The 13,916-nt window shown below is 41.4% G+C and overlaps 1 protein-coding gene across 7 annotated transcripts in view; it reads right to left on the reverse strand.

Moving 5' to 3' along the window:
* Window positions 1-2,835: 2,835 nt before the first annotated feature.
* KLHL36 (kelch like family member 36) overlaps window positions 2,836-13,916 on the reverse strand; it is a 28,867-nt gene continuing 17,786 nt past the window's right edge. For all 7 annotated transcript variants that reach the window (XM_050923256.1, XM_050923257.1, XM_050923261.1 and 4 more), the window contains 2 exons: window positions 13,011-13,168; window positions 2,836-6,261 (listed from right to left, as the gene is read on the reverse strand). In XM_050923256.1, the coding sequence (XP_050779213.1) occupies window positions 5,706-6,261; window positions 13,011-13,168 (714 nt within the window). In that variant the 3' untranslated portion in view covers window positions 2,836-5,705. The remainder of the gene's footprint in view (window positions 6,262-13,010; window positions 13,169-13,916) is intronic.

Below are 13,916 nucleotides of genomic sequence, written 5' to 3' on the forward strand. Positions count from 1 at the left end.
CCTTTAACCATTTAATAACTCTCTTGTTTTACTAATAAACCTTTAGTTTAATTACTAAAGGAATTGGCTGCAGCATGATTTTAGGGTAAGAGCGAAAGGATATATTGACCTGGAGTGATTTGTGTAACTTTTCCTCAGGGTGCCTCACAACGTTTTTATTACCAATATTGAAGTTACCAATATTCATTCCTTTCCATGGTAATGCCAGGGTGTATTTGTATGGGAAAGAAAGGAAGGGAGCATTTTGACAGTTGGCTTGAATAAAAATCTTGAACTTCTATAGCACTTTAGACTCATAGACTTTAAGGTCAGAAGGGACCATTATGATCATCTAGTCTGACTTTCTGCACAACGCAGGCCACAGAATCTCACCTACCCACTCCTGTAACAAACTCCTAGCCTATGTCTGAGTTACTGAAGTCCTCAAATTGTGGTTTGAAGACCTCAAGCTGCAGAGAATCCTCCAGCAAGTGACCTGTGCCCCATGCTGCAGAGGAAGGCGAAAAAGCTCCAGGGCCTCTGCCAATCTGCCCCGGAGGAAAATTCCTTCCCGACCCCAAATATGGCAATCAGCTAAACCATAAGCATGTGGGCAAGACTCACCAGCCAGCACTCAGGAAAGAATTCTCTATAGTAACTCAGATCCCACTCCATCTAACACCCCATCACAGACCACTGGGCATACTTACCTGATGATAATAAAAATTAATTGCTAAAATAATTACCAAAATTAGGCTATCCCATCATACCATCCCCTCCATAAACTTATCAAGCTTAGTTTTAAAGCCAGATATGTCTTTTGCCACCACTACTCCCCTTGGAAGGCTGTTCCAGAACTTCACTCCTCTAATGGTCAGAAACCTTCGTCTAATTTCAAGTCTAAACTTCCTAGTGTCCAGTTTATATCCATTTGTTCTTGTGTCCACATTGGTACTAAGCTTAAATAATTCCTCTCCCTCCCTGATATTAATCACTGATATATTTATAAAGAGCAATCATATCCCCCCTCAACCTTCTTTTGGTTAGGCTAAACAAGCCAAGCTCTTTGAGTCTCCTTTCATAAGACAAGTTTTCCATTCCTCAGATCATCCTAGTAGCCCATCTCTGAACCTGTTCCAGTTTTAAGAAGGATGAATTCAACATAGGCGACCAGAATTGCACACAGTATTCCAGATGAGGTCTCACCAGTGCCTTATATATCGATACTAACACCTCCTTATCTTTGCTGGAAATATCTCACCTGATGCATCCTAAAACCACATTAGCTTTTTTAACGGCTGTATCACATTGGCGGCTCATAGTCATCCTGTGATCAACCAATACTCCGAGGTCCTTCTCCTCCTCTGTTACTTCCAACTGATGTGTCCTCAATTTATAACTAAAATTCTTGTTAATAATCCCTAAATGCATGATCTTGCACTTTTCACTATTAAATTTCATCCTATTACTATTACTCCACTTTACAAGGTCATCCAGATCTTCCTGTATGATATCCCGGTCTTCTCTGTGTTAGCAATACCTTCCAGCTTTGTGTCATCCGCACACTTTATTAGCACATTCCTGCTTTTTGTGCCAAGGTCAGTAATGAAAAGATTAAATAAGATTGGTCCCAAAACTGATCCTTGAGGAACTCCACTAGTAACCTCCTTCCAGCCTGACAGTTCGCCTTTCAGTACAACCCGTTGTAGTCTCCCCTTTAACCAGTTCCTTATCCACCTTTCAGTTTTCATATTGATCCCCCTCTTTGTATTAGGTGCCTTCTCAAAAATGAGAAGAAATAGTTACTTATCCCCATTTTTGTGGAAGGGGAAACTGAGGCAAGGAGAAGTTATGTGATTTGCAAAGATCACAAATGAAGTCTGTGAAAGCGATGGGCACAGAAAGTTTCTGACAACACAATATCTTACCTTCCACTCCTCCACTCTCCTTCTGATCCTCAACCAAGTTTTCTGGTTGATTGGCAAAATACCCATTTGGTTTATGAAACACCAAAAAGTGTGAATTCACTGTCACTGCATGTAGAAATGTTCCTGCGGGGAGATACATGTCTTGTTTTTGCAAGGATCCCAGGACATCATATAGTGAGAGTCTTATTCCAAAGTATTTCAGTATGGAGCAGCTGTGTTTACAGGTCACTTTAAAATGCAATGTGCCATAGTTCAATAACCCTACTAATATGTATTTCATGAGGCAAGTTGGCCATACAAATAATTAGATAGATACCAATTTCATTATGAGTTTTGACCCCCCATTAGGGTCTGTAGCTACAAATAGTAATAATCTGTTCTTCTGACAGGTGTAAATTATTTATGCAAATAATATATAGTACACCCCAAATATTCTGAAATTGCATCTGATCCTGCAAGTACTCTCGTGAGTAGCCCCTGACTTCCATGATGCTATGAGAATAACGGTTACTCCCCCCACTAAGAGTTTGTAATACTGGGCTTATATTTTGCATAACCAATTAAGTTTTGTACTATGGATTCAGTAGGGCTTGATCCAACTCAGTGAAATATTCTTTTTGACTCCATTAGAAACTGAACTGGGTCCTCTATGTTTTGACTATCCAATGCTTTGCTGAGAAGTGGGGGCAAGAGGAACCATTTTTTGGTGTGTTTGGATCAGCCAGATACAAATTAGTGTTCTTCTGCCCCCTCAAAATGTAATTACTTGAGCCACAATGGAACTAGCTACCACCTATACCTTGTTAAAAAGTTTGCGCTCACTCTGTTGAGACTACCTCCGAAATAGTTACAAAAAGAATCACTTCATTTCGGGTTATCAATAAAGAGAAAAAACAGTTAGGGAGTAAACAATGCACACGAAGAGGAGTAAAGTCGGAAATTCTTAACATGTTTTATTTTTCAAATGTGTAAACACATCAAGAATCTAAGACACAAGCATATACAATTAAAACAAAAAAAAAATATGAAAAGCAGCCAATCAGTAGAAACAAAGAAGCATCTTGGGGAATCTTTGTTGTGTATTTACACATGAAAAGGGTTGGAGGAAGATGAAGTAGGAGTTGCCAGTCAACAAATGAGTTTTCAGATACCTAAATCAGCTAATCTGTTTGTTCTAACTTAAACATTCCATTATCTCTTTTTTTTTTTTAGGAACAATTAAAAAAATAACTAACTATTTCCTCATGCAATGTAAAAGGTATCATTACTGCACATAGAGGACTTTTTGTAACTTGTTAAATTTAATAGTTTCTATTGTTTAAGAGAAGCACTCAAAGATATCCAGAGGATTTTTACAACTTATATACCTCAAGCCTGTTTTCTTCAATCTTTTTGTGTCACACGGCATCATTTGTTTCCTTTCTTTCACTCCAGCTATTCACAAGGTGCCACTTTCAATTAAAAAAATAAATAAATAAAACAATTGAATCCTATTGATGGATGAAGAGGACCCCAAACTCCAAATGCTGTTGAAAATGGAATTTTCTTTTATAGTGCAAACAAGTTTTGCTTAGAAGAATTTTCACATTAATGAGGCAGATACACCCCAGTAGCAAAAAGTAGGCAGCACATCCCTTATACATAGGATAAAAGGAAAAAGGCAGATCTGAAGTACATGGTTATGTTGCACAGTGATGGAGATGTGGATGGAGAGGGACTTGGAAGGACTTAGAGAAAATGGATCAATAGCACCAAAGCAGAACTTTAAATCAAGGCTCTTGAAATCCACGCAGTGGATCACCGAGTGACAATAAAAGAGCATTTATCAGCATGTCTGACTATTTGAACTGCCAGTGACAGCCTTACAATAGCCACAATTATAGGTCTGACAATGCTGAGAATGTGAATGCTGTTTTAACAGCTGCATCACATCACAACTGACTAAACACAAAGCCTGAAAGAGCCAACAAATTATGAGTTCCTGACTATAACAATAGGATCACGATTATAGGGCAGGAACTTCAATAGTAAATAACATAACATGGCAAACTAGAGACTAGGTATTAGAAAAATGTGTTATAAAAAAGTACAAAAGTTTCAAAAATTTCTAAAAATTTCTTTGTGTTGGGATGAGAGAGTAATCTGTGGCCTGGAATTATTATTGTTATAAAAATTACAGAGACTGTATGAGATGACTGGTTCTTAACTTCTTGCAAATCAAACAAAAGGCCCATTTGTACACTGCTTTGGGTGAATGCTTGAAGGCTGGCCAGACAGTTGGTAAATTTAAATACTTGCAGTAGACACAACCCTGCCAGTGGAAGATGGAATGACAGAAGGATTGTACACGGTGGATAATGCACTCTACAGGGGTGTACTTTCTAAAGCGCACAAACACGTTGTGCATTAATTAGTCTGTGTTAATCCTGCTGGTGCACTTTAACCCAGTGCTGTTTTAAACTGTCTTCTGTGAAAGTGCACTGGCAGGGTCTACAATCAAAATGTCTTTAGTGTGGTGGGCATAAGTCAAATTCCCATGATATTACTCCAGTATATGATTCTCCCAACAGTTCAGTTATCTGTGCCCAAATGGCATCCCAAGAATCCACCACAACTTTTCCCCCATGTTAAGCCCATTCTTCCAAAAGAAACAGTGTTGCAGTCACCTGACCAAAGAGTGCTGGGTTAGATTCTCGTCCAGAGTCTGTTAATGGTCCCTTGCACCGACTGGCAGGGGTCATCGTTGCTAGACTCATGCTAAATTCAGCAGTTCCCAGCTCCTGCAAACTTTTTTTTCCCCATCCCATTGCCCTTTGTAGGATGTGTTTGCTCTTTGTCTCAAGTTCATTTTGAGCTTTTGATTTCAATACCTTCCCTTCTCCACCCCCAATAAAACTCACAATGAAGTCTATTTGTCTCACCTGGTTTAAAGTAAGGACCAAGTTCTATGTAACTTCTGCTTAAAGCCACAAATCCATTCAGAGTCTCTGAAAGGTTTAAAAAGCCTGGTCCTGAACTAGGTGAAATCAACAAAACCAAACTTGGCACTGGGTTTTGTTATGAAACTTTGCACAGTTCTAGTCATTAACAAATGACGTAAAGGTTGTGTCACCTCCCCTGGATCTTGTAGATCATTGCACCACTGGAAATACCAGCTGAGCTCATAAACTGAGCACAGATCAGTTACATGGCCATGCCTGCACTCACAGTCTGGTCACTTAATAATATCCTCTGAATCTTAAGAGTACAGAAATGTCATTTGCTTACCAAGATGCCTGAGCATGTGTATAATTTGAATGGCTACTCATGCATACCAGAAATCTTTTACTCACAAATCTAGAAAGTATTGTAAATTAAAATTTAAGGGGAAAAAAAAAAAATCAGGACTTAGAACAAGATCCATATCAATTTTCAATAGCAACTGCTTCTAGACTTCTCTTTGTAACTTTAAACCGATGTTTGGTCCTCTTTTCCCTCCCCATCATTGAATTTTCTAAGCCAAAAAGTTTTCAAATTTTTAATTTTTTTTACCTTTATTATTATTATTATTATTATAAGTGTGTAAAAGCTAAGAACCATGGAAGTAACAGACTACACCTAAATGTACAGGACGGGTAGCATAGCACCCTTTGCAACCTTACCACCATTCAGTAGTAGTAGTTACCTTCACGTGACCCTCACCCAAAGATGTTCGACCACATGTTCTCTAAGGTTTCAGAAACTGTTTTCTTTTTTTTCCTTTTTTTTTTTAAATGAAGATTAGAAAGAGACGATTAGTTACAAGGTTCCCAAGCTGTGTCATCTTCCTCGATCCTGATGCTTCTTCGTTTTTGTCTTTTTCTTTTTGTCCTCCTTTCTGGGTTTCAATGCACAGACGCACGCAGACACACCAGCAATAGCTTTGGGAAGGTCAGTTCCTCTGTACCACTTGTTTTTCTCCTTGTCATACACCTGGACAGTTTTGGAGAAGACAGTGTCTTCCCAGCTATAGCCTCCAAGAATATAAATCTTGCCTTCCCAGACTGCCACTCCAGACTCACTGTTTGCTTGAAACAAGGGAGAGACTCTGGTCCACTGGTTACACTGAGGGCTGTAAGACTCCACACTCAGAATGTCAAAGCGTGCCATAGTTTCTATGTTGTCATCACTGCCGCCAATGGAATAGATGTTGTCCTCCAAGGTGCACATGCTGTGCCATCCCCGAGCAGTGATCATTGGCCGCTTTTCCTCCCAGACATCTGTGCGGTAATCATAGCAAAGGAGATTTTTTCTATAGGGACCAATTTGGTAATCATGGCCCCCCGAGATATAAACAAATTCCTTGTAGACAGTGCCAGCATGCCCATAGGTAAACCTAGGATAGGCAAACAACAACAACTTATTGGTTTTGCAGACCAGTGCAAATATTTAACAGTGATTGTTAAATATCAGTGCAGCACATACAGTGAAGAGGTGAGTTATTTCATATCTGTTACATTTAAAAGTGATATTTAAAATTGAACTAAAATAATAATAAAAAAGTTAGTTAGTTATTCAACGGGAGTCCACTGAAGAGTAGTTTGGGCATAAGCTTTCATGGGTAAAAAACCCACTTCTTCAGATGCATGGAGTGAAATTACAGATGTAAGCATAAAAATACTGACTTCATGTGTCAGTATATTTATGCCTGCATCTGTAATTTTCACTCTAGGCATCAGAAGAAGTGGTTTTTTTTTTACCCACGAAAGCTTATGCCCAAATAAATCTGTTAGTCTTTAAGGTGCCACCAGACTCCTCGTTGTTTCTGTGGATATAGACTAACACAGCTACCCCTCTGATACTAAAGAGTAGTGTTTGTTCAACTTTCTCAGCAGCGTGGAAAAGGCTTTAGGAAAAGCAGAAGTAGCACTGCTCTCGCTAGCATTATTAAGTAAGTAGTAAATTATTTCGGTCTATTAAGGTCCCAAGGAAAGTGCGGAGCAAAAATAAGAAAGGAAGATTTGCTGGGCAAGAAGTAGTTATGGAGGCTTTATGGGAGCACTGATATCATCTGATAGTGTGGTTCCTTTGGCTTCCAAGAGATGGAGTGTAACTCATGGAGAGTCTAGCCGGTGCTAAATTTAGGATTGGTGAAGTGGCGTTATATGAAAATAAAGACAATTCACTAACTGAGTGTGGGATTTTCAAAACCAGTCAGCTTTAACTTAACTTGACTTCCACTGATATCAACTCCCATTGACTTCCACAGAAGCAGAGTTAGACCAATGATCAGTGTTTTTGAAAATCTCACCCTAAATTTGTATGCCAAGGAGGAATTTCTAACCATAGCATAGGCCAGGTAACATCATCATCTATAAAAAAAAAAACAGCTTCAAAGTACCTAGAGCCTTAACTTGCTTTATTGCCTTTTTTAAAAAAGATCAGATTCTGACAGAAGCCAGTCACCTCAGAGAGACATACCTACAACTGCAAACCCACTGTAACTTTTCGCTGGGAATTTTTTGTTAGTTTGAGAGTCCCCAGTGAGAGTCCACAAACTCAATCCTCAGCACTCCCATTCCCAGAATTTAGGAAAACACGGGTTCAGATTTGCCAATCAGAGAAATATTCAAGTTTAAATCAACCGGGGGAAGAGGGAAGGGAGAGGAGAGGAGTTCTATATTCCTCCTTTGCAAACCAGGACCACTGTTCTGGGATACCCTATAAATCTAAATATAGAATATGACCAGAAAATCCGGAACTGTTTGGAATAAAGCTTAAGGAGGCAAGCAAAAAAAGTCACCTGTTTAATTTCCTCTGTTTTAATTCTGCTATCAAAATTGCTGATGACTATGAATATGCAAAAAAAAAAAAAAATCTAGAATTGTATTTCCTAGAACAGCAAACCAAGCTCAGAAACCTCTCTCAGTCTCTATAGCAATAGTGCTCCATGACAGGAACTCCAAAGAGAATTCTGAGGCTGTGCTTTTTAATTTGTTGTAAGTTTACAAAACAAAAGTTTTGCAACCAAATAGTGGATTAAATAAGAAATGGCACTGAGGATGGATAGAAGTATCAGATTACTAGAATTCTCTCACTCACTACCCCCTGAAAAGACAAAACCACTCCCTCCCTCCTATACCTCTGCATGCATCTAGTTCAGAAGCGCTAATTCTTAGACAGTTATATTTCCCCCCTCCATTCTTGCCATATAAGAATTCAACATTTCTATAAATTCTGTTACAGCAGAAATAGATTACAGTGAAAAACACTTCCCTCCTACCAGAAATCTGGGATTGCCATAAAGGAATTGGCAGAGGATGCTATGATTAGTTCTCTCTACTCTCCCATTTGAGTCCAACTCAACATATATCTCTGTAACAAAGACATGGACAGCTGGTAAAGTCCGTATAAAACCAGAAGCGCATGCTACTTCCTACAGGGAGACTTGCACCCCTCCAACTCCATCTATTCTTGTAATACAGCCATGAAAGAACATGATTCCTGAAGCAGTTATTTTAGGTTCACACTGAAGTGGTTTAAACAGTGTGAGGCCTAATCCTATGACTCGTGAATCCATGTTAAAATCAGTTTAGCGTGAAATGATTTAAAACCACGCTTAACCATGCTCAGGACTCAATGTGGACAGAGCCTAAGAGTTGTTTTTATTTCACAGAGCAAGATTCTCTCTCAGCTACAGACTGCAAACTCTTTTGGCCCACTAGTGTAGCTTCTTTCACATCTATATAGTGCCAAGAACAAAGAAAACCAAGGTTTATCTTAAATGATCATTTTGAGAGAAGACAAAAGATGTATATACTTGTTAATCCAGGTGCATGCAAAAGCCCATGACCCAGCACTTCTTCGCAATACTTCTGTTTGGAAGATTTGTTATGGAGACATACAAGCAAGCTCCCACTATAGGACGCAGAAGGGTCCTTGAGCTGGAATACAAAGACCACCACAGTGCCATCTCACTTGGTGAAATGGTGCCAAGTGGCTGACGCATGGCTGTCCAAGTAGCAGCACCATTCATACAGAGACTTTGGCATGAAGACGCCCCAAGACTCTGTTGCATTTGACCAAGTCAAGACTCTCAGAAGAGGCTTTAAACTCTACATGAAGCGAGAACAAGTTGAAAGACATTCGAAAGGAGGATCCAAACACTCAGATGTTTTGAGTCACAAGCTGAATCTGCGTTAGGACCTTTCAGCATGTCCTCCCCACACAAAACTAACTAAGTTTATAGATGATGCTGAGCATCCGCTGCCCTCATTTAATACAATGGGAGCTGGGGCTGCTCAGTAGTTTTGAGGGGGAAAAAAAAAGAGGAGGAAAAAAAAAATCCACACAGGCCAAATGAGCTTCCCTTATATGCTGTGTTGCATTCTGTTGTACTGCTGATGTGGACAAGATCAACAATGATCAGCGCCCATCATAGCAAATCAGTCCACCATGGTTTTTTGTTTGTTTTTAGAGACAATTCTATTGACACTGAGTGAACTCAGCTGACTTTTACCTATACCAACAGGACAGCAGAGTATAGTCATGGCTGAGTGAGGGACCGCATTTGACAGCCCCTTTCAGTCACAAAATCTAGCATAGACACAGCCATGGAAAATGCCCTGAGATTTCTCCTTTCTGCCTTCTGACTGCTGAACAACTTCACTGGATAGCATGAATTCTACTGTAGGCAGAGTCCTGTGAAACATCAAGTTGTCCATCCCGTCATTACTTTCTAACACAGCCGCCGATCTGCTGAAACAGCCTAGTCGTGTTTCAGCTAATCTGACTTAAAATGTGCTTGTCCACAGCCACACAAACCAAGCAGACTTAGAAATCATAGCAAATGGTTTTGCACACCTAGCTTTTGTCACCTTGAATTCCCCGCAAACACCATTGCTTAAGCCTTTGAAACCGACGTGGGTACAACAGGACTGCGGTAGTTTTAGAACAACAGGCCCAGTCATGCTCCCATTGAAGGCACCAGGCATTTTGCCATACGTGTCTAAGGGAATGTTGTCAGACCTGCTGAGCAGAGGTGTTTAAGAGGAAACGGTTTCAAGCCACAATATCAATTAGAGATGCCGTGCCAGTTTTGAAGAACCTTCCCTTGATGCAATGCAGTGCAAATTACAGCTTCGGCTGCAGCAGAGCCATCCCGTGACTGCGAGAAAAGCTCAGAATTTCTCTTTTTTTAAAAAAAAAAAAAAACAACTGGATGAGCAACACACTCTTCACCTGATTTTCTGAAGCGCTAAGGGCCCACAACTCCAAGTCAATGGCAGCTGCAGGTGCTCATTTTTCAATGGTAGACAGTGCCTGTCCTGCAAAAATATTCCTGATATTATTAAGGTGGCAGGACACTTCCCATGATAAGATCCTATTTTCAGCTGCTTATAATTTTGCCAAACTTTAATCATTCGGGCTGAAATTTTCCATGCCAAGTGTCTGCCTCTGATGGAATTTAGAAACCAGCCAAAATGGTTTAGCCATTTTCAAGTACCAGGCTGAGGTTTTGTTTTGCTCATGTCAAAAATTCTAGCAACCATTTCTTTCAAAAGGGTGAGCACCACCAGACTTTAGATCAGGGACTTAAAATATGGCCCGGGGGAGGAGGGAGGTAGTCCTCTGTATCAGGGTTTCGCAGTCTCTACGAAAATCTGTCCAAATTTGGCAAAAATGTAATATAATTTTCACCTGCCCAGGAGAAACTTCTTCAATTTTAGCAGCTATAATCTTCAATGATTCTGTCCTAACTGAGCATGCTCCAAGCCCTCACAGCTCCTACTGCTGGCCAGACCACACATGTGCCACCCCTACCGAGAGACTCAGTATGGGCCCTCTAGTATAGGCCTATAGAGGTGAAGCTTTCCTTGCGATTACTGCTCCAGTCCAGGGTGCAGCCAGGCTGGAGGGGGTATGGGAAACTGACTGAGAGCAGGAGGGGTGTATGCAAAGACTGAAACTGGCTGGACATGGATACTGGGGTTAGGAACCAAGGGAGTATGGGACAGGGGAGACTGGGACTGGTTGGGCAAAGAAACTGGGAGCTAGTTTGTTGGGGAGGGGGGTTGGGTGGGGATATGACAGAGACTGGTGAGGAGCTGGGGGAGAGACTGGGACTGGCCTCCAAGAAGACTGGAGCTAAGAACCAGTGTGTATGTGCTGGGGGGAGAAATGGGGCTTGGAGGACAGGAAACCGATTTGACAAGGAAACGAGGAGAACTACCACTGGGTTAGTAAAGAAACAGAGAAGGAACTGGGGGTGGAGACTGAATGGGGAGGGAGGGGAAAGACAAAAATCAGACAAGAAACCTGGAGGAGGAAAACTAGAACTGGCTGGGCAAGGGCAATGGTACAAGGACCTGGAAAGGCAAAGAGAGGACTGGGACAGGGACAGATTGGAGGGGATAGGACAGACAGGGTCATGGTTGGGGAGGGAAGGGGGGCGAGGGGAGATGCAATGATCTGTGACTACCAGAAAAACACTCCCACCAGAGCCTATAATGGAACCCAAGATTACAGAGCCTCACCATTCCTCTGCTATCAGCAAACAGCTGTGAACCCCACAGAACAGAAAAACTGGGAAAGAGAGAGAGAGAGAATGCTCACCTCAAAAGCAGCTGAGAGCCTGGTGGGTGACCCTGGGGCGAGGTTTTTTGGGTCAGAGGGGCAGGCTAAAAGAGCATTCTTGGTGCTGAACAAAAGAAGCTGTTTCCTGCTATTTGTTTCCGTCTGCATTCAGAGAAACCACACTTTGTTCACTCTTTTTGTAATGTAACAAAACTGCAAAGAAAACACCAGACTCCAACAATTTCTACTTCCAATTGGAACATCCTCAGGCCTGCAAAACTTTGACTAGCCACTCAGGTCAAAAAGGGACAGCAATATTAACATACTTGCAGAATGCCACGTAACAGTAATCGCTGTAGTTGCCACAGAAACATTATTTGACCGTGAAGGGGAGGGTGTGGGTAGGATTGTCCACAACTGTATTAAAATATAATCCACACTAGGGGGTGGCTTTCCCTAGGCATGAATGGCAGTTAGGCCCTTAACTCTTACTTGTGCGGAAACCTCTCCCCCATACCCAGGAGACTAGGGGATTTGATGGTGTTTAATCTCAACTGCCAAACCCACATATATGTGCAGAAGGATATCTGCCTCTTGTTTCTCAGGAGCACTGAGCCAGGTTGTTGGTCCAGGTCATATTCACATAGCTACACGTGTCCAACACAGAAGTGGAAAAAGGAGTCCTCTCCGCCATCCATGTCTACACTAGCTGTCTAGGATTCTGAAATTTGGCAGATAGGGACTGAACTGTTAGCATCAGAGAATAAGAAACACACCACAAATTGTAGGCAAAGTAGACTCTGAAGGATTCTACTGGAGATACCACCTAACAACAACCAAGCAAACGTGACCACTGAAATCATAGGCTGCTGTGCACTCTGGTAACACAATATGAACAGCAGCTACCTTTACAAACCTCAGAGACGCATGCGGTATCATGAACTGCCATCATACCAGTGGGAAAGATCTCACTACCACCTTCAAAAGGTCACCACCCTGAAGTTCTAAGTATCAGTTTGGGATGTAAGTAAAAACAAGTGTTAATGGTACTCATGGTACAATTAAAGAATCCGCAGAAGTGGAACAACTAAGTTTTAACTTGGACTGCACAACCGTGGCACGTGGATCTCTCCATATTGGCATGTGTACAAGCAGCCAGCATAAAAATACCTGCAAGGATGAGCAGGCGGCAAAAAGCCCAAAATAGAGGACATAAAATACATGGTACTAAAGGTACCCACCCAAATAATGCCTTGCACCGAGATCTAAACGATCTAAAGGGATTCCTCTGAGACCAACCTCAGGAAAGACACTCTACAAACACAGAACATGAAAATAAAAAGCCCTTTTCCTTGCCCTGTTATAGCTGTAACCTCAAGGTGGAGAACAAAGACAACCCCAGTGGATCTCAAATTCATGGCCTCGAGGAGACAGCAGCTCAGATATCATGGGCTCAAATTATTCCTCTTTTTCCTTCCCAGGATAATCACATATAGGACTGAACACAGTGGATCTTGGAGAGTTCTTTTCTTTAAGGAAAACATGGTTTTCTAAACAGACCACTGTTACCTTGGCAAGCCTGCTATATAAGACCAGGCGTCTTTTTGAGGGCTGTAGGTCTCAGCTGAAGAAAGAGCCCCATTTTCATTCCTCCCACCAACAGCTACCAGCATATCTGTAATGGCTGCAAGGTAGAAATCTACTCGTCGTTGTCTCATGGAGGCAACCTGTAAAATAAATAAATAAAATAAAATACTGACATCCTCAAACAATCGGTAAGTAAGTTTAAGAAGATTTGTTTCCTCCTACAAGTTTTAAAAAGGGCTGCTATTTGTGTTCGCCATACATATTAAGACAACAATAAAACTTTGCTCTTCTGTAGCACATGATACATTAGCATTGACGTTAAAGGTCATAGAAGGATAATGGAAAGCATCTAAAGCTGTATCTATACTTGGAGCTAAGGGTGTGATTCCCAGCTTGTGTAGACATACTCACGGCTAGCTCCCTTCGAGTGTGCTTGCTAAAAATAGTAGCAGAGCTGTGGTAGCACAGGCAACGGCATGGATTAGCTGCCCTGCGTAGAAAACCACCTGGACTGCACCGATATGCACTTGGAGCAACACTACTATTTTTAGCTAGCTTGATAAGAGCGAGCACAGGTATGTCTACGCGAGCGGGAAATCCCACCCCTAGCTCCAAGTGCAGATATAGCCTAAGAGACAAACCACTCTATACCTTAGAGATACACGGTCCTTCGCGCAGTATCCTGTGAGCCCAGAGATACCGCAATAGACTCAAACACTGAACCCCAGAGGGTTCTGAGTACACAAAGAATGGAAGATCAGTCCAAAATGTAGTATCGGTTTAATATTGGGAGGGAGGGGGTTCTCTACTCAGACATGAAAGGGGAAAGACTCGATTCAATAGATGTTTTCCATCTTTAATTACTCTAGTCCCTGTATGGCCTTAAAA

Source organism: Gopherus flavomarginatus, chromosome 14, assembly GCF_025201925.1.
Source record: "Gopherus flavomarginatus isolate rGopFla2 chromosome 14, rGopFla2.mat.asm, whole genome shotgun sequence".
In the NCBI taxonomy this organism is placed as follows: Eukaryota; Metazoa; Chordata; order Testudines; family Testudinidae; genus Gopherus; species Gopherus flavomarginatus.